The 20599-nt window shown below is 34.1% G+C and overlaps 1 protein-coding gene across 5 annotated transcripts in view; it reads right to left on the bottom strand.

The window, feature by feature from the left end:
- CCDC66 (coiled-coil domain containing 66) overlaps positions 1-20599 on the bottom strand; it is a 61425-nt gene that overhangs the window by 8803 nt on the left and 32023 nt on the right. For 2 of the 5 annotated variants that reach the window (XM_063115385.1, XM_063115386.1), the window contains 11 exons: positions 12362-12493; positions 11725-11975; positions 11460-11544; positions 10256-10417; positions 8867-9011; positions 8037-8174; positions 4847-5337; positions 4200-4240; positions 2865-3124; positions 2465-2589; positions 1100-1281 (listed from right to left, as the gene is read on the bottom strand). In XM_063115385.1, coding sequence (XP_062971455.1) covers positions 1195-1281; positions 2465-2589; positions 2865-3124; positions 4200-4240; positions 4847-5337; positions 8037-8174; positions 8867-9011; positions 10256-10417; positions 11460-11544; positions 11725-11975; positions 12362-12493 — 1917 coding nt within the window. In that variant the 3' untranslated portion in view covers positions 1100-1194. Of the gene's footprint in view, positions 1-1099; positions 1282-2464; positions 2590-2864; positions 3125-4199; positions 4241-4846; positions 5338-8036; positions 8175-8866; positions 9012-10255; positions 10418-11459; positions 11545-11724; positions 11976-12361; positions 12494-20599 lie in introns of those variants that run through there. The other 3 variants (XR_010024944.1, XR_010024945.1, XM_063115387.1) reach the window with 3 other exon arrangements.

Here is a 20599-nt window from a genome sequence, read left to right as displayed (position 1 = left end):
GTTGAAGCATCTGAAAATTGAAATAAATATATATATATTTTTAACATATTGTACTTGGATTATCTCATATTGGCACTTTTAAGTTTTAAGTTTGTATGTCACCTGTACCTGGGCTTCAGATGAAGCCTGCTTTTTATGTAAAATTAGATGTTTGGAGAAAGATGGTAAACAGCAGTGGCTTTACTTTTCTTCCTCTAATTTCAGATGATACAAACTACTACTTTTGCTGAAATGAATAATCAACTATTGTATTTACTTTGTTTTTGTATAGTGTTTTTACACAGGTATAAGCAAGTGATGTTAATATTTACAGAATTTTGGCTCAGTACCTCAAGATTTATCTAACAGTGCAGTTTCATTTACATAAATAAACTATACATAGGACTTACTATCAAGCAGCATTATTTTTTATCCTCAGGTTTAGCCTGTCACTAAAATCTTGGTCAACTTTTTGAGTGTATTTGATAATTATAATTTTCAGTGCTTATGTGATTCTTTGTTAAACCAAATTCAATTTCATATTTCAAAAGATAGGCAAGGCATTGAATAATTTGGGACAAACTAATTGGTAGTCTTACAAAAATGGAAGTATGTTTCTGAACTGTCTTAATTAGTATTACCATGTTAAGTGCTTTAGTGCTATGCTAGAAACTTTTGAAGGTCACAGATTCCAAACCTTATTGGTAATAACTGTGCCTCCATTACTAATGCAAGCTTGTAAACATTTTTGAAAATTGCAGTTTCTACAGTGAATGTCATAAAAAATAGGATTCAGAGAAAAAAATTTAATAGGGGCCAAAATTGAATTTGGATTATTTTAGTAAAAATTAGTCTAGATGGGTTAAGAAGTCAAATAAGCCTTTGACACCTCAAAAGGACATTCTGTAGAACATAATGCATGAGTTGGTATTTAGATTTGTAAGTTACATAAAAAGTGTGAAAACGTTAACAGGTCAGGAACTCTATTAAGGTAAGTAGAAAAGTGTTTTCTAGGACTTTAATACCCAAACTAACAGAAAAAAAATTTTTACTAAGCTTTTACAAAAGTGTTTTATTGTATATTTAAAAAAATAGAATTTTACTATATAAAGTACAAGTTTTTTAATGAGCATTTAAAAAAATCTAGGTTATCTGAAAAATGCATTTCATGATCTAGAAGACACACATCAAATGTGAAGGACTGGTTTTCTACATTTAAAACGAAGAACTAAAATTCTCTTCTTGATTTGCAGCTAAAGGCATGAGATTAGTTTCCAACTCCTTTTGCTTCTGGAGAAGGCCCTGAAATCACATTGATATGTTAGTAAGGTATACAGTAAACTTGCAAATTATTCCTATGTTATATGGCCATATCTAAGCTTTATCTTTGTCCAACTGGATTTTTAGCACTCAAACTTTTTTTTAGTAATTCTTGCACTAGACTTTCTCATTTTGGTATTATGTAGCTATTATATATTTGTAAGATTATGTTTTTAGCATAAAAACCAACAGCAATCGGGTCTCTCAAACTATGGGGCTAAGAATCTTCCCTTCCCCCTCTCCCCAAGTACTCTTAATAGGGTGGAGACACACTGAAGGAATCTCCCTTACTATCCAGTGTTTACCTTGACTTGCGCTAACCTTAGTGGCTATGATACGAGGGCCCTGCTGAAATAAGACTGGGCCTTATATTGATGGGTGAATGCATACATAATATTCCTCTTGCCCTCCACTTGTCACTTTAAAGGAAAATTTATGTAAAATCTTAACTGAAGCTAGCATTAAAAAAACTAAAGGATACTTTCTTAGTAACCCTGTGTTAGCTTGTATTTAAATAGGCAAAGGTGAAAAAAAACCAAAAAAAGGGTAAAGGTGGGGATTTTTCTAGCTCTTTCTAGAAAAGGAAAGAACGGGTAAGTAACACCTGAACCAACATTGTGAAATGGAGGGGCATTGGTAAATGTCTGGATGTGGAAAAGGGCACAGCTTATTTTTCCCTATTTAATAAGACAGCAAGAAAATGAGAAGTTACAATAATTGGTCTGAGAAATAGTAGTCTGGTGAGTAAGGTGGTACATATAATTTCATACTGAATAATATTCTTTGGAACAGACATCAATATTCTGTTCTAACACTGCCAACAAATTTTGAAGAAGTGTGAGCCACAGTGCTAAGAATTTATTAAAGCATAATTGTATATTTTTTGTCTTTGGTTTTAGGGTCTTATCATGTTTTACTGTTCAATGTATGCATTTTTTATTCAATAAAATTGTCTTAATATTAGAGCTGTCTCATGATTTTAAATGGAAAGATACAGTCTCGAAGATGGCAATGTGAAAACAAATCCAAAGCAAGTCCCATTTTACTTTCAATCAAGATTGTTCCTATATGTTAATCTTATAAACTGGGATGATCAGCGAGGCACTTAAAACACTTAGCACACATAAAGAACAGTCACATCTATACTACCTGAAAAAGCTCATACCTGTCTCAGTTCTGACAGTCCCTTAAGGATTGCTTGCTGTCGATCCCTGTTTTTCACCAAGTTAGGATTAAGAAGTGGATCCCTGACATGGCCAAAGTCAAACAGCTGTCTTTCTTGGTCATAGTCTGAAGCCAGATGAAATTGACAAAAGTCAGATACATTTCTAGAAATATGGTACTGCTCTATGCTGCAGTATTCTAAGGATTCACTAATAAATTTATATCCTAAGTAAAGCACCAAGCGAAATGTTCAGTAAAAACTTTAATAATTGACTCTTGAAAGAGAGATTCTTTCCATTGCTCCTGGGGCAAACCTTGTAGGACATTTTCTAGAATGCTGATGTTAGGACTGGGTGTTCACGCTGATTTTCAGTTTTTACAGGCAGAATACGTATACTTACCCTGTGAATTTTGGTACTGAGGGTCTTGGCTTGAAGGCTTAGACAATGGTGCATCTGGATCAAAGCAGTAGATCTCATTTGTTCGGACATAGGGAATAAAATGGGGTGGTTCAGAAATCCCAGGTGATGATTCTGTTGGACTATCTCCTGAGATCAGATTCTGTCTTTCACAGTTACTGTTTTTTAGTGGTAAATGTAATGTATTTGTCTGGGTTTGTTGGGTACTATTTTTCACTGCTGGAACTGGTGATGACTGAGACCTATTTTTTTTTTAAAAACACAATTACAGATCAAGAAGGTTTAATACAAAATTGTGTATTTTAAATTAACCACATCTACTCTTTTTTTTTTTTTTTGTCTTTTTCGTGACCGGCACTCAGCCAGTGAGTGCACCGGCCATTCCTATATAGGATCCGAACCCGCGGCGGGAGTGTTGCCGCGCTCCCAGCACCGCACCCTCCCGAGTGCGCCACGAGCTCGGCCCCCACATCTACTCTTTAATCACATTTCAATTATAAATGTGCCTGTAACACCTGGAATATTTTATGTAGAAGCCTGAGTTCTATACCTTTTCATACATACAACAGGGCATCAGAATGGGATTAAATTGAGTTTTTACTAGCTCGTTCACACAAAGACACACAATAAGAATTCCAACAGTTTTAAATCTCCCACTAATTAACTGAAATTAACAGTCTTTATCAGTCATTTCTTCCCTCCTACCTCAATCCAAGCAGAATGCCCTGTTTAAAAACACCTGGAAAATCCAAACTGCTTCACTAAGTCTGGAGATAATAGAAAATGTCACTCACATTCCTGCCTAGACACAGTCCAACTTGAGCCTTCGAGCTCTAGCTAAAATGCCACCCTATCACTTAACTTCTATCCCTCACCTGAAAGCCACACCCTATTACAGGTTACCCTATTACAGTTTGAGTATCCCTATCCCTTATCTGAAATGGTTGGGACCAGAAGTGTTTCAGATTTTGGAATATTTGTATGTACACAATGAGATATCTTGGGGATTGGACCCAAGTCTGAACAGAAAATTCATGTATGTTTCATATACACCTTATACAAATAGCCTGAAAGTAATTTTATACAGTATTTTAAATAATTTTGTGCATGAGACACATGAGGTCAAGTGTGGAATTTCCCAGCTATCATGTTGACGCTCAGAACATTTCAGATTTTCACATTAGGGATGCTCAACCTGTGCTGTCTTCTTTTACTCATGCCTCATCTCGACTAGATTTTGAGCAGATGTCTTGTTCCTCTTTTGTCTCACACAGAAAGCACTAAGTAGCTATGGAACTAATCTAACATTTAACGTACCTTTCCTTGCTGAATGACTTAATTTTCAGAGGCTCTTCTTCCTAAAAGATGAGTAGATAAATGCAGAAGTGTATAGGATTTCCACGTCCCCACAAATATTTTTAGTTGAAATAATCTTGAGGATAACAACAGAATAACATACTGGATAACAGACTAGAGACATTTAGTATTTTTCCAGGGTGAAACCAATCCAATAATTCCTGATCTCCAAAAGTGTCCACTGTATGGACTATAAACAAGGGTTTTGAATGGGTGTTTGATCAAAGAATAGCATTCATATATAGAAGTTATTTATGTGTAAACCTTTTCTTTGAAGGACCAGATTACACAAACACTTTCGTTTTGGGGCCATATGGTCTCTGTTGCAAACTACACAACTCTGCTGTTGTAGCATGGAGCCAGCCTTAGACAATTCATAAAAGAATGAGCATAGCTGTGCTCACTCTATAAAACTTTATTTACAAAAAGCAAGAGTGGATTGGCCCACGAGCTGTAGTTTGCTAATCATTAATGTAAATTAAATACCTATAACTCTTGTTTAGACATAGAAACAGCCTTTTCAAAACATGCATGTGGGGAACTGTTTTGAATCTGGAAACATCAATACGTGCTTTTAAAATAACTTTTTTAAGACAGAAGAGCTTTACCTTTTTGGCTAGATGCCATCTGAAATTTGACTCCATTTCTTGATGAAATGAATGAGCTTCTGGTGAAGTGCCTCTATTCTGAGAGAGGTGTCCAGGATTATTTCTTTCAACCAAATGAAGCAGTTCCATTTGCCTTCTTACTTTTTTTTCTTCTCTTTGTTTTTGAAGCTGTTTAGGGTACTTTTCTGATGCTGGGATATACCTCTTGAGTGGCTTATTTATATTCCAATCAGCCCTTTTAGGACATTTCTTCGTGTGTTTTGTCTGTTTCTCTGTTCTTGTGAACTGATTATACTGGTCATTATACCAATCACTTTCTTTTTCCAAGTTGGCTCTTTTATCCTGACTTAGTTCTTGCTTGTTTTTCATACTGTTAAACTGTCCATTAAATTCTGCTGAAATCTCAGGAGATGAACAGTTTATGATTTCCCTCTCTATTACTGATCCACAGTGTGATTCTGCACTGGTAAATATTCCTGTTTTTAAGTCATCTTTAAAAAAAAGTTTCAAATGATTCATTTTTTTAAAAATTGTGGCAAAATATATATAGTGACAAAACTTACTTTTCCCAAAGACATTGTTTCCCTCTTAAGACGTTTTTTAATTTTCAAAACTGAAACTCTATACCCATTAAAGCACACCTCCCCATCTCCTCCCCACAGCCACTGGCATCACCATTCTACTCTTTCTATGAATTTACTATCCTACATACTGCATATAAGTGGAATCATTTAATATTTGTCTTTTCGTGACTGGCTTACTCACTTAGCATAATGTCCTCAAGGTTCATCCACGTTGTGGCATATGTCAAAATTCCCTTTTTAATTATGAACAATATTCCATTATATGTATATATCACATTTTATATTTATCCATTCATCTGTCCATTGACTCTTGGGTTGCTTCCATCTTTTGGCCGTTGTAAACAACGCTGCTGTGAACACAGGTGTCTAAATATCTTTGAGATCTTACTGTCAGTTCTTTTGGGTATATACCCAGAAGTGGAATTGCTGAATCATATGGTAATTCTATTTTAAATTTTTTGAGGAACTGCCATACTGTTTTCTATAGCAGCTGCACCATTTTACATTCCTACCAGCAGCACACAAGGGTTCCGATATCTAAAACCTCCATTTCAGTGGCACCAAGCATACCCCCAATGCCACACAGACACTAACACCATTCACTTTATATGATGGGGCTAATTTGGTGTATTGAAGTAGAATCAAAAATCAATTTGCAGAAAATAGTGCTATGTTAGGAGAATGATTTCCTTAAGACATTTTAGGTTTGAGGCTATCCAACTCATGAGGCTTGGGAAATATTATCTCATATTAACTTATGTCCAGCTAAATTAGTTTTTGTCTCTTAAATTACCAAAGGATCCTCAAGGACCACAAACACTGACAGGAGGGTCCAGTGGTAACTAGTTTAAAAAGTGTAAGGTAAAAAGATTAGAAGTTTTAAAAATAAAAATAAAAAAGATTTCTGAGACAGGTAGAGGGCTGAAGGGACTCATAATAAGCATGGAGACCTATGATAATGATACCCAACACAACATGGACATTACATCTATTTAAAAAACTTAAAACCAGCACATGAAAAGATGCTCAGTATCATCAGTCACTGAGGAAACGCCAATCAAAACCACATAAGATACAACTTCACTATCACTAGAATAACAAGTTTTGGCAAAATATCGAGAAATCAGAACCCTCATACATTGCTGGTGGGAATGTAAAATAGTACAGTTACTTTGAAGAACAATTTGGTTGTTTCTCAATGCTAAACCTAAGAGTTAACCATATGACTCAGCAATTCTCTCTACCAAGAAAACTGAAAACATGTCCACACAAACACTTCTACATTAAAGTTCATAACAGCCAAAAAGCAGAAATAACCCAATCCAAATGTTCATTAACTCATGAATGAATAAATGGTAGGTCCATACAATGGAATATTACTTAGTGATAAAAAGAAATGAAGTACTTATACATGCTACAACATGCACGAATCTTAAAATATGCTAGGTGAAAGAAGAGAGACAAAAGGCCATGATATGATTATGATGATATGAAATGTCCCGAGCAAGCAAATACTCAGAAACAGGTTAACTGGAGTAGAGAAGAGAAAAAGAAAGTGACTGCTGATGGGTATGGGGTTTCTTTTTAGACTGATGAAAATGTTCTAAAATTGATTGTGGTGATGGTTACACAGCTCTGAATATACTAAAAAATATACACTGAACTGTATGTACCCTTTAGAAGTGTAAATCTTATGGTATGTGACTTGCATCTCAATAAAGCTTTTATAAAAAAATTAAAAACCAAGAGATCACTTTATCTAACTCACTCTTACTGAAAACCTCAAATTTCTTTAATGTTTTTTAAAATATATTTTTAAATTGAAACATGGTGGTTGTACATATTTATGGGGTACAGAATTATATTTTAATACATGTATATATACAATGTTTAATGATCAAATCAGAGTAGTTAGCAAATTCATCACTGCAAAAATTTATTGTTTCTTTGTGATGAGAACATTTGAGCTCCTATCCTCTAGCTATTTAAGAACATACAATAAATTGTTAATTATAGATGCCTAGCACTACTGTGTAACACTAGAACTTATTTTTCTTATCTAGCTGTAATTTGGTGTGCATTAACCAACCTCTCACTATCCCCCCCTTCCCTCTCTCCCCTTTCCATCCTAGTAACCACAATTCTACTTTGCTTTGAAAAGTTCAACTTATTTTTAGCTCCCACATATGAGTGAGAACATGCAGTATGTATCTTTCTATGTCTGACTTATTTCATTTAATGTCATCCAGGCTCATCCATGTTGCCACAAATAACAGAATTTCATTCTTTTTTAATGGCCAAGTAGTAGTCTATTGTGTATATACACTGTATTTTCTTTACCCATTCATTTGTCAATGGACATGGGGGTGGAAATATCTCTTTGGTATGCTGATTTCCATTCCTTTAGATAAATACCCAGCAGTGGGACTGCTCAATCATATGGTAGTTCTATTTTTAGTTTTTTGAGGAAACTTCATACAGTTTCCCATAATAGCTGTACTAATTTACATTCCCACGAACAGCATATAATTTTGAACTTAAGTCTAATTGCTTTAATTGTGACTTTCAGTAAATTTTAAATCACATTACAATTTCTACATAAATACCTGTTTGCACACCAGTATCCTTCTTGGGAGAAGACGCAGAATTGGTACATGTATTCATTTTAACACTGACTTCATCAGAGTTATGTCCTGAATTTGAAATGTTAGCAGATGCATTATATTCTACTTGTATTGTATCAACTGGCAACGAGAAATAAATTATTTGATAAAATGACACTTAAGGAAACAAAAAAATGACAGTTAAGGAATATTAATAGAAACTATGTATAGCAGCAACTAAATACAAGACTATAAGACTTTAATCAATCAGAATGAATACTGCAATGAAAATGTAGAAGGGCTAGTCTAAATTTTCTTACAAAAAGTTACTTGCATTCTTATCCCTTACTGAATTTAGGGAGATTGAATAATAATTATTTTCTTTATAAAAATGGGTATACAATTACCTATGTTAAAGGATTACTGTGAACAACATATAATTTATATGAAAAGATACCAACAAAAAGTGTAACATTATTTAGTTCTACTTTAAGGCAATTTCCCAAATAAAATAGGCACTGCTGTTTGTAAAGTTACATTAGTTTAAGGTCTGAAATTTTAAAAAAATTTTTGGTTATGTGTATCAATGGTATTAAAACAGGATATTATTTAAAGTCTTATTAAAAAAATACTATAGGGCCGACCCCGTGGCGCACTCGGGAGAGTGCAGCGCTGGGAGCGCAGCAGCGCTCCCGCCGCGGGTTCGGATCCTATATAGGGATGGCCGGTGCACTCACTGGCTGAGCGCGGTGCGGCCGGTCACAAAAAAAGACAAAAAAACCCCCCCAAAAAACCAAAAAATACTATAAATAAAATTCTGATTAAGCACTTACCACCAAGATTTTTAATCAATCTAGAAGTATCATGTCCCTTTTGAGCCAATTCTCTGATTCTCTGTTCTTGTTTCAGTCTGTGAGCCAGTTCCTGGGCTCTCTGCATTGTCTGAAATAGCTCATTTGTCTTGAGAGTCATCATTTCCTGTAAATATTGATGTGTACAAAGTTATCAAATATAATTATGAAGTGCATACAAGGGATCTTCAAAAAGTTCATGGAAAGGTTTGTATTATCTTTTAATTCTATTTTTCTATGAACTTTTTGAAGTACCATTGTACAAACTTGCCTATTTTCTCAGTAAATATTTTCTAAACTTTTATGTGTCAGTCACTAGTGTAGATACTAGAGGTAGAAGAGTCAACAGGGCAAATTTCCTGCCCTTTTGGAGCTTACGTCTTAACATTTTTTAATACAGCTACATTAAATCATAAATATAAGAACTCTTTTTACCCATTTTAAGTTCATACTAATAAAGTTTTCAAAGTTTTTAAAACTGATGGTCAATTCCACCATGATTATATTAAGATTAGAAATAGATGTTAAAAGGTTAAAACACAAGGTTTATGTCCACCTCTTGCAGTTGAAGCAAATGATACTTTGACTTTCTTGCATACATGGTTATCATAAGGGGTAGCTGGCTTATCCTATTCAACTCAATGAAATCAGAACCCAGACCACGTGTCCCTTTACCAGCTATTTTTCTAGTGAAGGTTGCCAAAGAAAAGACAAAAAATGCAGACAGTCTCTGCTCTACTCTTTAAACCCTTAAATTTTGGCAACTGAATGTCACTGTATGATTTGCTCTTTGTCAGATCAGTTCAAAGATGGCACTTGACACCACCATACCTATCTTGTCTGCACCATTTAATATAAGAATTATGCTAGCCTTTTTAAAAAGGCTATTATTTAGCACAGAGGAAATCTCTAAGTCACAAACTATATCATTCCCTGCCAGTCACTCTGCAGATATATGCTGCTGTTCAAAAGTGGATGACAGAAAGGCCAATCATTTCTCTTAACAAACCTAGAATAATTATAATCATCATTGCTGAGAAATTAAGCATAGTTATCCCTAGCATCTGGGAGTAGATCAAAATCAAATACATGGGTAACATCTGTTTTGTGCTATCACCTTGACCTCCTCCTTAGCAGAAAGAAAAAGTCAAAGCAATACATACAGCACATATAAACTATACCATGTGATACATAATAAAAGCTTAAGCATTTCCTTTACTTTCCTGACTTTTTTAATGCGAAGTTTTAATGTTTCTACATATAGCTTTGTAACTTCAATATACATGCAAATGTTCAACTTCTGGTTATTTTTCCTTTAAAAGTATATCCATTTTTATTCTAAAATGTTAAAGTTAGAATATAAATACCTACTTCCTTTTGTTTTTGCTTAAGTATGTCTCCTTCATACTGTTTCTGCATCTCTTCCCGCTCCCGTGCTAAGCGATGCTCCTCTTCTTGTTCCTCCTTCTTTCTTTGCTCTGCTTCTAGTTGCTTCTTCCTACGCTTCTCTTCTACCTGAGCAGTGATGGCTTTCTAATCATAAACAATCACATAAATCACTGTCAAATAAAAATCCATAAGGCATTTGTTTGATGACTCTAGAATAAAATGTTTTGTCAGTATACAGAAAGTATTATATAGATGAGTAAAGTTAAATTGTAAAATTTCCAATATGGTTCTCCCATCTCCCACTTGTCCAGTCAAGTTCTGTATGCTTTTTCTTCAACCCCAGAAGGGCTGTTAGCAGAACTTATAAGAAACAACTGAAGAAATAAATTTCTGTGCTTAGCATAGTGCCTGGTAAGTAGCAGATGCTTTATAAATATCTGCTCACTGAAATGAATATTAGTAAAATTAACTATTCCGAATTCTTCATATATCAAAGGTTTTAAAGAATTATTCAGACATTTAAGTCCCTTTAGTAGCGGACTAAAATTGTGAGAGTTTTAATCTTAGCCTCCTTTCTTTTATTATCTACTAGATTTCTTAATCATAATTCTGCTTCAATTCCCTAAGAACTAATTCTCATCCTGAATAGAACTCAGGATAAATTGATAAAAAAATATCCAAAACTAACCTAAGACAGTACAAATTCATATACACAATTTATATAGTAAAGACCTTTTCTATTGGAAGGCAGGTGGCTGTAATACAAGTTGAACATCCCTAATCCGAAAATTTAAAATCCCAAATGCTCCAAAATCTAAAACTTTTTGAGCATTGCTGACATGATGCTCAAAGGAAATGCTCATTGAAGCATTTCAGATTTCAGATTTTCATATTAGGGATGCTGAACAAGTAAGTATAATGTAAATATTCCAAAATGTGAAATCCAATACACTTCTGGTTCCAAGCATTTCAGGTAAGGAATGCTCAACCTGTATGAGTTACTGGTTCTCAGTATAAGCATAATTCTAACATTGTAATTGGGATAGGGACTGGATTCATCAGAGGATTGGACAGGACCAATCCTGCTGTAAGTTTATACTGGAATTTTAATTTCCATTTGCCTGGGTATATGTTAGCCATGACTATCACTTATTAAGGCAAACAACAATGTTTTACAGTGCAATACCTGATGTTCTAACTGTTTTTGTCGCCGTCTGTCTCGTTCCTCAATCTGAGCTGGGTCCAAGAGAGCAGTCATAGAGCGGAGAAAGCTGGCAAGATACATACATTAGCTAATCAAAACCCCCAAAACAGCAGGTTTGCTTGGGATAAATCCACTAATATTTCTATGCCAAAGAACAATACCAAACCTGAAAACAATTAGACAAAACAATCCTACTAAAGCACACAGACTTTCTTTAACATCAATAAATACTTAAGAATGAACTTACTTAGTTTTTTGACTGTTTGCTATAGCCACATCCCTAACAGGTTTTGCTATGTGCTCTTCCTCTGAAGGTTCTACATGGCTTCCAGTCGTAGGTGTATAAACACTGCTGTTATCAGTCAGCTCTTGAGTGTCAGGAGAGATACAGAAGTACCCTGCTTGTTTGGGTGTTGACTGAGAGGACTGTTGAGACCGAGAATCAGGATAACTCTTTAACGAATCAAAATGCATTGCCCATCTGTCATGTTCTTCACCCTAATCATGACAAATAAGAATTTCTGAGAATTTTTCCAATTATTCTTACATAAAATCCTAAATGACACTTGAACATGGTTTCTAAAACTAAGAGTAGAATAAATATAATAAAAATTAACAAAATTGTATTTTGCTTTGAGTCCTTATATATTTAGATAACTAGCTTGGAAAACATGAGAAATTCAAAGAATTCTGAAAAATTAGTTGAAAGAAGCTATGCAAAATCACAATAAATGCATTCAATGAAAAAAGGTTCACATGGGCAATGTGGAATAATTTGAATACTCAGGTCTTGTCAAGCAGTTTAAGAATACTTGTAAGTTTATATGACTGAAGACTGAAATTATTATTTTTTCCCTTTATAGCCATAAAACCTCATAAGTTACCTTTGAATATATTATTTTTTCCTCTATTTTTCTTTGCCGGTCATCTTCTATTTGCTTATTCAAGTCTTCAATCCATTTTCTCTGCTGTTCTTGTTTCATAGCACTGAAAGGGTGCTCCAGCGACACTGCTTCCTAAACAGTCATCAAAACCATCTAAAATTCAGTTCTCTTCTAACCATTTTATATTTGCACATCTGGCCAAAGTAATTTATACACATTTAATCCAGTAAGGCACTTACCTATAAGAGGAGCAATAACTTCAAACAAAGAATCTGACTATATAAGAATTAAGTAGATATATTCTGATTCTCAGAATCATATTTTAAACATATACTAGCAGGGTGATAGGTATCTAAGTGTAAGGAAAGGAGATTTTCTAATGGAAAATAGAAAGTTCTTTCTCCAAAATAATTATGAGATTTTCAGAATCCCAATGCAGTCTCATTTACACGTTGGAAGAGTTGATAATTTAAAATATATGAATATTGATTTACATTTGGCTTTGGATTACAACAAATACAGCTTTTGGACCAAGAACGAGGAGGATGTAGGAGGCTATATGAGAGCCAGAGGCTTTCCCTATTGAATCATAATGTCTCTCTGGAGGATACCCTTCTTTTCTGGTTCTGCTCCTGCAGTCCTATCACAACCTACAATGTTCGCATAAGAAAAATATACTGTGAACAGAACAAGTCCTTGAATCTTAAGGAAAATAAATTTTAAAAAACAGCATAGTTTGTCACTTAAGGGGCTGTCTGGTTAGCTCAATCAGTAGAGTGTGGTACTGATAACACCAAACTCAAGGGATCCCTGTACCAGCCCGCTGCCCAAAATAAAAAAGATAAAATTTGTTGCTTCATGAGAGTTTAGTATGCTCTAACTTTAAAAAGAAAAGAATATGTTCTACTCAAATTGTCCTGAAATGCAGCAGCCAAACAACAGACATTTTATTACATGAAATAGCTGCTGGACACAATTAAGAAAAATGGTTTGATGAATACTACAATGGCAATATACCTCATAAGGTTACTTTCTGCCCTTGCTTTTACCAGAAACAATGGCAAGGCTTACAGTTTACAACCCACTGCTTTGATCAAAGGAGGTATTTATACAAAAAGGAAAATCCTACAGGTACTCCTACATATTCTAAACAGATAAAAACCTTCATATTTATTTAAGCCTAAAAGAAAAACCTCAGAAGGAGCATTATCTGCAGGTAAATGATTTAACACTTTTTCTACCTCTAGAAATGTTATTTTAGAGGTCAAAATGGGAAGAGAACCAAGCGTGTAAATGGACCCTCTGAATTCCCTAGAAGAAATCCCCAAAAGGCACTCTATCAGTAAATCTGTTGAAGAGTGATGTAACCAAACCTGGTTCCACATTTTTGTGTGGTGGTATCACAAATTATTCACATATTAGACATAAGTCAAAATTACCCTTGAAAATTCCTAAAATCACTCAAATTGTTTTTTATATATGTTTTATGTTTACAACCCTGTGGACAATTGACTAATTAGTTCAATCAATTCAGTCTTTAGTTTCTTACTCAAGGATGTCTTACAAAGCCACTACCACTCACTTGCTTGCAAACTGAATAATTCATTTCACTTCTGTCACTGACTGGGAAACCCTTTATTCTTATATTATTTTTCACAAGTTTCTTTTAATGTGCATTCATTCAAAGGGATGAAACTGGGGATATTGGGGTGGGGAGAAATGGTAGGTAGAACTGAATCCCTTTTGGTTTGCTGAGCATATTTAGCTGAAGCTGAGTTAGGCAGATGGGTATATAATACAAGACCCACTAAGAAATAATTGTGTTCTGACCATCTTCTAGCACTCTCCTGTGAATTTTTCCATACAGTTAAGGAAAAGAAGCCTCTTTTCCAAGGTTCAGACTTTTTCACATTATCTCTCTATTACTGACCTGAAATTTTCCTTCCCCTACATAAAACCCTCTTTTCTAAATACCATTTTGAACCTATCCTCAAATGATAGCCTTGGGTGAAAACTCTTTCATAGGAACCCATTAATTACATCCTTCCCCACAAACAGTTCTTTAGCTATCTTCAAGTTATTCTGTTAGGAAATGTTAGTCTCACTCCTAATGGCAGATGGTAAATCAGAACTGAAAATACAAGGCTTTTCATATGGCCCACTACAGATGCCTGCTTCCACTTCATTTAATTTTCCCCTTAAAGCAGTCTATAAAAATGCAGCTTTGGGAAAGCTCACGGGTGACTTTGCCACAGTCCAGAATAGCCCTTCTTGCCAATTCATTACTCCTAGGTTGAGATGCCAACAGCCTCCTCACTCTAGACACACCATCCACCTGCCCACCTGTGTCCATCTGGCCAGGCAGATAAGGCGTTCATGTGGGTGGGTAAGGATCCAAGACACTGGGCTACAAAGAATAGGATCTTCTAAGAGGATGAGCAGCAAAACAAAGATCTGAAATTGCTTTTATTAAAATAAGTTACTTTGAACTTAAAAATTACTTTAAAATCCACTGGAATCAGAAGGATCATATAGGTTTAGCATATCATTCAAAATCCCAATTTTTCACATGCTTATTTGCCATATATCCTTTTGGGGTCATGCCTATTCAAAATCTTTTGCCAATTTTTAAGAATTGGGTTTTTTAATTATTGAATTTTCAGAGTTTTTATGGTTTTTTTGTTTTCCAATTTTTAAAAGTTTTATTTGGGAAGAATTTCAAACTTACAGAAATATTACAAGAAAGACCGTAATACAAAGAACACCCAACTACCCATTATCCATTTTCACCTATTTTTATTTGTCAGAAAACAAAATTTATTGCTTACAGTTTCGGAAGCTGGGAAGTCCAAAGCCCAGGGAACACATCTGGAAATGGTTTTCTTTGGTAGTGACTTTACAGCAATGATAGGGTCTCACATGGCAGAAAATGGCAGAGCAGAGAGAGAGAGACTCTTATTTTTTTTATGGAAAAATTTTTTATTTTAATTCATCAATATACAATGTAGTTGGTTTTTGTGTCCTTCTACCAATTCCTCCTTTTCCTCCTCCTTCTGCCCCCTCCCCATCAACATCATATCTGTTCACTTAACAAGTTCAAAGAATTGTTGTGACTGTTGTGTTTTCTTTTCCCCCCTCCCGTTTGTATGTATATTTATTTATTTATTTATTTATATTAACTCGCTCAAATAAGCGAGAACACGCGCTATTTCTCTTTCTGTGTCTGGCTTATTTCACTTAATATAATTTTCTCTAAGTCCATCCATGTTGCTGCGAATGGTAGTACTTTTTTTTTTTAATAGCAGAGTAGTATTCCATTGTGTATACCACATGTTTTTATCCACTCATCCAATTATGGGCAGTTAGGCTGGTTCCAACTCTTGGCTATTGTAAATAGTGCTGCAATAAACATTAGAGTACGGGTATCCCTTCGACATGATGATTTCCATTCCTCTGGGTATATTCCCAGCAGTGGAATAGGTGGGTCATATGGTAGATCTATCTGTAATTGTTTGCAGAATCTCCATACCATTTTCCATAAAGGCTGCACCATTTTGCAGTCCCATCAACAGTGTAGGGGGTTCCTTTCCTCCACATCTTCGCCGGCATTTGTCATTCTCTGTCTTTTGGATATGAGCCATCCTCACTGGAGTAAGACGGTATCTCAAAGTTGTTTTGATTTCCATTTCCCAAATGCTGAACGATGTTGAGCATTTTTTCTTGTGTCTATTGGCCACTTATATATTTTCCTTTGAGAAATGCTTATGCAGCTCCTTTGCTCATTTTTTAACTGGTTTTTTTTTTTTTTTTTTTTTTTTTTTGCTGTTTGAGTTCCTTTTATATTCTGGTTATTAATCGTCAGATGTATATTTTGCAAATATTTTCTCCCAGTCCGTTGGTTGTCTTTTTGCTCTGTTAATTGTTTCTTTTGCTGTGCAGAAGCTTTTTAGTTTGATATAATCCCATCTGTTTATTCTTCCTTTGGTTACCTGTGCTTTTGGGGTTGTATTCATAAAGTCTGTACCCAATCCTACTTCCTGGAGTGTTTCTCCTATGTTTTAAGGAATTTCATTGTTTCAGGATGTATATTTAATTCTTTAACCATTTTGAGTTGATTTTGGTATATGGTGACAGGAACGGGTCTAGTTTCATTCTCCTACATATGAATGTCCAATTACTGAATTTTGAGAGTTTAAAAAAATATATTCTGGATATGTCTTTTTTTGGATACATAATTTGCAAATATTTTCTCCATTTTATAATCTTAGTAATCTTTGAAGAGCAGAACTTTTGAATAGGTCATTCATCAATTTTTTCTGCTGTAGACTGTCCTTCCAGTGTTACACTAATGACATTTGTTTATTAATCTTGTATCTAGCCACTTTGATTAGATTTGCCTATTATTTCTATAGAAGTGGTAAATACTATTGATTTCTGAACATTAAACCTAGCTTGCATTCCTTGAATAAATCCCATTTGTCATAATGTATCATTCTTTATAATTTTCTTTCTTGTATTTCGTCAGGCTTTGGTATAAAAAATGTTTTGTCAGTTTGGGTTATCAGGCTAACTACCCTCAAACAACTTGGAAAGTTTTCCCTTCTATCTTGATTGTTTGAAAAAACTCACTAATAAATGCATTGGGCCTGGAGTTCACTTCACTGGGTTTTTAATGATTAATTTCTTTAATATATAGTACCATTCTAATTTACTACTTTTTGTGCCAGTTTTAGTAATTTGTTTTTCTAGCAATTTGCCCTTTTTTTCATTAAAATTCTCTAGCATATTGGCAGAAGTTGTTCATGACATCCTCTTTTTAATGTCCACAGATTCTTTAGTGCTGTATCCTTTTTAATTCATCCCAATATTGCGAGGGGTTTATCAATTTTAAATAGGTTTTCAAAGAACTCTTGGTTTGGTTATTTCTGTTATTATATGAGGGTACTTCAGAAAGTTCATGGAAAAATAGAATTAAAAAATAATATGACTCTTTCCATGAACTTTTTGAGGTAACCTCATACATTTTTCCAATGTTACTAATATCCACTCTGATCTGCTTCCTTTGGGTTTAATTCATGCTGTTCTTTCTCTAACTTCTTGAGATGAATACTTACATCACAGTCATTTCCAAGAGATACATTTAAGGCTATAAACTTCTCTTAGCACAGGAAATCTACATGTTTTGATATGTAATCTTTTCATTATCACTCAGTCTAAAATATTTTCTAATGGCGAATTTTTCTTTCACTCAGAAGTACATCACTTAAACATCAAACATTTGGAAATTTTCTAGTTACCACTTGTTACTGATATCTAGCTTAATTCTACTGTGATAACATGTTCTGTGTAACTTGAACCTATGAAATTTGTTGTTGTTGAGACTTTTATGACATAGTAAGTTACTAATTTTCACTTATTACTCTAATATTTTGTTTATAGAATCTCTGAGTTTTGTATATCAATGACACAATCACACTTTCATTTTTTCCTTTCTAATTCTTATGACTTTACATTTCTTTTCCTTATCTTACTACACTGGCTAGAAACCACCAATATAAATAGAAATAATATGTGTGGGCATCTTATCTCTTTACTTTTAAATGGAATAGCTCTTAAATTTCTCATTTAGGATGATGTTTCCTTTAGGATTTTTTTTTTAAGTACTCAATTGTAAATTCCTTCTAATCGTAATTTCCTGAGGCCTTTTTCTTGATGAACTGCTACTGAATTTTATCAAAAGCTTTTTCTCCATCTGTTGAGATGTTTTCTTTTTTATTGTGTTAAAATGGTACTACACTTGAAGATTTATTTTTTCAATCGAGGAAAGAGAAACCACACTAATTGTTTTAGTGAAGATAATTTATTTTTTATTTTATTTTTTTTGTTGTTGTTGTCTTTTTTGTGACCGGCACTCAGCCAGTGAGTGCACCGGCCATTCCTATATAGGATCCGAACCCACGGCGGGAGCGTCGCCGCGCTCCCAGTGCCGCACTCTCCCAACTGCGCCATGGGCTCGGCCCTAGTGAAGATAATTTAAAATAAGGAATTGGTTATTTATTGAAAGATGAAAAGCATAAAAGAAAAAAGTATGGTAACACAAAGTCATAACTGCAGGAAGTAGCAACCATGCCATAGGCTAAGGAATACAGGAAAAGGGCTGGGGTTTGTTAGGGCATGGTGACTTTTACTAATCACTACTGGAAAAAACTAAAAAGCCAGATGGAAAATCAGAGCAGTGGTTTAAATGTCACCCTATCCCCACTCCCTACTATGTGAGCATCACAAATTACAGAAGGGAGAGTTTGGAGGAGAACATTTGTGGATTTTAAAAATTTCCTCAACTATCTAGCATGAACCTATCTTAGTCATGATATATGACTTTTTCATGCATCACTGAATTTGCTAATAGTGTCATTAGGATTTTTGTGTATATATTCATGAATGAAACAAACCCAATTTTCCATTTTTGTTATGTAATTTTCTGGACTAAATATCAAAGTTATATTGGTCTTGTAGAATGAATTATGGGGTTGTTCCCTTTTTATACTGCCTGGGAATCTGAATAATTTGGAATTTATTTCTTTAGAGTTTGGAGAAAGTTTGTCAGCAAAACCATTTGGGCATTGTTTCCCTTGTGCAAATATTTCTTTAACCAGAGCTACATTTTGATTTCTAAGTCAGTTCTTGTTATAGTTTTCCTGTAATTTATCCATTTCATCTAAGTTTTCAAAATTGTTGGCATATTTACTAATGGTTCAATCTCTACCTGCAATTATTCCATCTTCCTTCATAATTTTGTGTCATCTTTTCTTGATCAGTCTTGCCACAGATTTATTTTACTTTTTTCAAAAGAGGCAACTTTCAGCTTTGTATGTTATATATTTCGCTGACTGGTGCCCCTGTTTTCATTATTTATTTCTTCTAATTTAGGTTTATTCTATTGTTCTTTTTCTAACTTAAGATGGGCACCTAGCTTACTGATTTAAAGATTTTCTTGTTTTCTGACCAGAATTTCCCTTAAATCCTACTCTTTAACACCTCATGTTTTTGTGGGTGTGTCCATCATCATTCTGTTCCAAGTATTTGTAGTTTTCATTATCATTTTTTCTTTAATTCTTGAATTATTTAGTAGTTTAATTTTTGATTTCCAAATATGCAATAGTTAAAAAACTTTTTGTTAGTAACTTCTGTTATTTCCTCTGTAGTTAGAAATCATTGTCCGCACAAGAGCTATTTAAAATTTAACTAGGTCTATCACTTCTCAGCCTTTTCGCTAAGATCAAGTGTAAAATTTAACTGAGTTAAATTAGTTAAATCAGCATCTGAGCCTAAACAGTATTACTTTTTGTAAATATTCATGTGTGCTTGAAAAAAGTATTTTCTAATTGTTGGATACAGGACCCAATATATGTTATTTAGGACCAACTTGCTGTGTTCTATATCCTTGCTGATTTGTCTGTTGAAATCTCTCTTTAGATGGAGAATTTACAAATTCTCTGCATTTTTTTACAAGTTTCTTGATTCAAATAAACTCATTTATTTGAGTTTACCAATGTTTGGTTCATATGATTCTATCAGATGCACACATGTTAAAAATGGCTATAGCTCCTTTGTGCTCAATCTTCTATTAATATTTACAGCTCTCACCATCCCCAATAATGCTTTTTGTCTTTTTATTTTGGTTGGCATCTTTTTAATCTTTTATTTTCAACCTTGCTGTGTCCCTATGCTTTAGGTGTGTCTTCTATTCTAGAAAATACCGAAATTTCTTTATCCCAATCTGCCAAATTTTTAAAATTTTGAGTTGTTAGTCTAATTAGATTTATTGTATTTATTGACATACTTAAACCTATTTCTATCATCTTCATTTTACATTCCAGTTTGTCCCACTCTATTTTTAAGACTTAAAAAAAAAAATCTGGGGGCCAGCCCATGGCTCACTTGGGAGAGTGTGGTGCTTATAACACCCAGGCCACAGGTTCAGATCCCTATATAGGGATGGCCAGTTAGCTCACTTGGGAGAGCTTGGTGCTGACAACACCAAGTCAAGGATTAAGATCCCCTTACTGGTCATCTTTTAAAAAATAAATTTAAAAAATAAAAAATAAAAATAAAATAAATCTTATATGTATACATCTCTCTCTATATATCTTCTTCTAATAAGAACTTTAGTATGCATTCATATTCTTTGATCTTGCCAACCTCTGCCAACCTATTTATGTTGGTATTAACTTTTAT

This window comes from Cynocephalus volans, chromosome 11 (assembly GCF_027409185.1).
Source record: "Cynocephalus volans isolate mCynVol1 chromosome 11, mCynVol1.pri, whole genome shotgun sequence".
Taxonomy (NCBI): domain Eukaryota; kingdom Metazoa; phylum Chordata; class Mammalia; order Dermoptera; family Cynocephalidae; genus Cynocephalus; species Cynocephalus volans.
The sequence above is the reverse complement of the archived record's forward strand: the minus strand, read 5'-3'. Positions and strand labels throughout refer to the sequence as shown.